We start from the raw sequence: 3928 nt of genomic DNA on the forward strand, positions 1-3928 counted from the left end.
ACATTTGTTGCGCATACATCTACACAGAGAGACACGGGCAAAACCGTTATTAGCTCTTGGCTTTGGGAGCAGGTGAAAATATGTTCAAGTCTAAATTTGAACAAAACTACGATTTTTATGTTTAAATTACTTACTGTATTTCATACAGAACTAAAATAGAGTAAATGAAAGTTTAAGGGAAGATGGAACTTAAAGTAGAAATTCATAAAACGTTTATTAGTCAATTTTCCCGACATCCAGAGGTGAGCAGGGCGTGTGCTACACAATATATAACACAAAGAGGACAGTTTATTTGTTGGGGACACTTTTTAGACTCAAAGGTAATTTTAAAATGAGTCACGTCACATTTAATGGTCCTCTAGAATTTTATATAGGAGGTTGTCTGGTTTGAWTTCCCTTTGTGGACTGAGCATGTGTGTAAGTACAGTAAGTGATCATCACCAGCACCTCTGCAGGAGCTGACTCAGTCTCATAGAGCTGCTCAGCTGTGGAGCTGTTCCCTGGAGGTGCTGACTCATGTCACTTTTATTTCCCTGACTTGCTGTAAAGAGCTTCTGCAGTAGATGGAAATTAGAGCAGCCACCTGCTGGTTGGTTTTTAAACGGGTTTAATGCATCTACAGAAYGGTAGCATTCAGGCTCATTAGTTCAGATGTTTGTTTTCTTCTTAGGCAGCTTCCTTCATTTTGCTTTCCAGTCATTTCAAGTAAACTGTTAATGTTTCAATTTAGACTATTAACTTTTTTAAAAGCTGGTTGAGATAGACAAGTGAGCAGCTTAAATGTAATCAAACCATTGACACAGTAAAATTGTGAGGCTCTTCTGTTAAATGCAAATATCAATAAGATATTTGATTTTCAGGGTCATCACATAGACAAATGGTAATATTTTCTTTACCGGTTTAAAAATTGGTTAAATTCCACCTAAAAACTCTATTTGAGAAGTTAAACATCTCATTGTTGTTATTGTCATCTCATCTCATTTTTACAGAAAAAATGAAATTGTGAATATTTCTTAAATTTTTGTTTACCCAATCTGCTTTGATTCCAAAGACAAAAAATGCTATTGTGCTGTGAGAGTGGAGACCGTATTAAAATTTTTGTTTTAACAACTTCATTTGAACACACGCACAAAAAAAAAAACAGTTTGAGGGACAGCACAAATGATTCTTTAACAACAACAACATAGAGATTAATTGTGAACAGATTTTCCACATCCTGTAATAAAAGCTGGGAATTAAAAGGCATCAGATGCATTCATAATGTTGACCTTGTGGAGCAGATGGTTTGTTACACACACTCAGACTGCTACTGTGCYCTGGTTACGCAGAAATATCTGCGAAACCCTCTCAGGAAATGTCAGCATAAAACTGCCCTGTTTCAAATTGCTACTTAAAATATAATGTAATCCATAACAAACTCTAAATGTCTCAATCTAAATCACTGAAACYCACAGTCTTAAAGTTTTTTTCCTCCCCCGTCATACATAACAAATTAAACACAAAGCTTTTAAAGCGGAGAAAAAGCAGTAATTAGAGCAAATCATTATTAAATAAGTGCTTTTAGTTCTTCAGCARCATTTAGCAAATTGTTTTYAAGCAACRCTAACACATCAACCAAAGTGTAACAATATCTTTGACTGATTTATGTTGCCATTAAAAAAAAGGCAATCTTGGTGATGATGCTAAAAATACCAGATTTGTCAATCAACGCTTAACCACATAAGATAATACTAATTAGCTTTTGCTTAATTTGTTCTCTAGTTAAAGGGGCAATATTATGTAAAATCAACTTTCTTGAGTTTTATATCATGTTATAATGTTATCTTCTCATCAAAAACATGCCCAAAGTCTTGATTTGACTCATTCATGCATGTTTGAGAAATCCKGTWGTGTCCTGAGGCAGCAGGCAGGGCAGCAAAAATGACTGGTTGGGACTAGAACCRCCTTTTGGGACCAGCTCCTCCTCTGGGCTGTGTCTCCAAGCTGAGCTTCYTCATCACAGAGCACACCCACCCAGCCCCGTGCTGAAATGGGTGGGACAGAAGCGGAAGGAGGTTCTTAAAGAGACAGAGGCCAATTTTAAGSTGTTTAGAAACAGATWTAATGAGAAGTCAAGTTTATTTTCTATTTAAACAWATAAACAGYATTTTAATAACAGCTGAAGGTGACATAGTTACTTTMTTATGGTATASAATTAAATATATGCCTGAGAAACACATRATATTGCCCCTTTTAAAGATAAAATAATTACTTAGTAGTTAGGTTTAAAAAAAAGTAACATTTTGAGTTTACTTCTTTCTCCTCAGACTTTGCAGAACCACTCACTCTGCCCTCCATGATGGACTCTGCTCCCCCCACAAGTGACAGCACATTGGGGGCCACTTCACTGGGAAACGCGCCCCCAGAGGAGAGCGTCGCCATCCTCACGTCAATGGGCTTCCCTCGCTCTCACAGCATCAACGCACTCAAAGCCACAGTCAGTATTTTTTTTCTTTTTATTTGAAGAACATTCGCTCACATTACCAGTAGTTTGGATTAAATCTCGTTTTTAAACATTCTTTGTACAGATTTGTGTGTAATTTTTCTTCCACGCTTTTTTCATCACCCACCGCCAGAGCAGTGATGTTTTTGCCCGTGTCTAGGTGTGTGTGTGTGTGTGTGTGTGTGTGTGTGTGTGTGTGTGTGTGTGTGTGTGTGTGTGTGTGTGTGTGTATTTCTACCATAGTCAAAATATCTCATGAAACATTGAATGGATTCCAATGAAACTTCCAGAATCTAATCATTAGACGAACATTTGCAGTTGATTAATGTTTGAAGTTAATCTGATTKTAAATGACTGCTAAACCAAAGCAATACTGGCAAACACAAAAATTGCTCTAAGTTTTTTAAATATTGAKTTACCGTACATTTAGTGTGGTAGTAGCTGAGACAGTTCCCCAGTTTGTACTCTGAGTACTAACTAATAGCATAAAACTTGTTTAAAATTTTACAATTACATGTTGGAATCAGTTATGTGTTTTAGCAAAAATATTTCATGATCACTGAACAGATTTGAGCAAAGGTAAGGATTGTGCATGCATCTACAACTGGTAAACAGCTGAAAAGTGGGTTATAACTATGCTGACTTTATAGATATTGAGCTAAAATGTGTTGTGCTAGTAGCTGAGTCATTCACAACACATACTCAAAAAAATACATGATGAACGTTAAGGTTTGACCAAAATGTTTTTTTTAAGTGTCAGATAATCTTAGTCTAAAACAGGCATGGAAGACAATGGGATGATAAGCACGCCTTTAAGAAATGCTAGGCCTTTTGTTTGCTTTAAATTAGTCTGCTACAAAACATCTTTTGCTTTAACTATAATGTTCCTAGAAATACTGAATGATTTCTTTTAACCGATCACAATAGCATCTGAGCAGCCAGCGTGGGTTGACACGGTCATCATGTCTGACCAGATAAAGTGTAGAAGCTTTCTGTAGGTGGTGGTTTAGTGTGCTCCTAAGAAAGAGAGTCAGAAAGTAGAAAAAAAAAGTCAGAYTTGAGCAAGTTGTGAAGACAAAGAACCACCTACACAGGCTCGTAAGTGTCTCCGTGAAGGGCAGGTCTGCAACACAACGGTAATGATGACTGCAAGGCACTGCAAAGATGATACAAAATGGGAGGTTGGATTAAAAAAAAAAAAGAATGGTGTCAAGAGCTTTGAAGAAAGCTGCAGGAGGAGGACAAGAAGTGAAGTGGTGGTTGAAAAAGAGGGCAAAGAAGGGTTGAGTTGATGGAACTCAAAGCTCTAAGTCTGAAAAGGCTTTGGCTGGCCTAGTTGCTCACTTTCCAAACTGCAAATTTGTTAGGTCCTGCGTGTCAGAGTGATTTAAGATGTCTTCTCTGCATGATGTTTACAAATCGCCTCAGCAGCACATGACCCCCACC

At 37.3% G+C, this 3928-nt stretch overlaps 1 protein-coding gene across 1 annotated transcript in view; it reads left to right on the forward strand.

Moving 5' to 3' along the window:
• usp13 (ubiquitin specific peptidase 13) overlaps positions 1 to 3928 on the forward strand; it is a gene marked incomplete in the record, with an annotated part of 38656 nt that overhangs the window by 30262 nt on the left and 4466 nt on the right. The window contains 1 exon segment of the mRNA XM_014000304.1: positions 2307 to 2476. Coding sequence (XP_013855758.1) covers positions 2307 to 2476 — 170 coding nt within the window.

This window comes from Austrofundulus limnaeus, unplaced genomic scaffold (assembly GCF_001266775.1).
Source record: "Austrofundulus limnaeus strain Quisiro unplaced genomic scaffold, Austrofundulus_limnaeus-1.0 Scaffold8, whole genome shotgun sequence".
Lineage (NCBI taxonomy): Eukaryota > Metazoa > Chordata > Actinopteri > Cyprinodontiformes > Rivulidae > Austrofundulus > Austrofundulus limnaeus.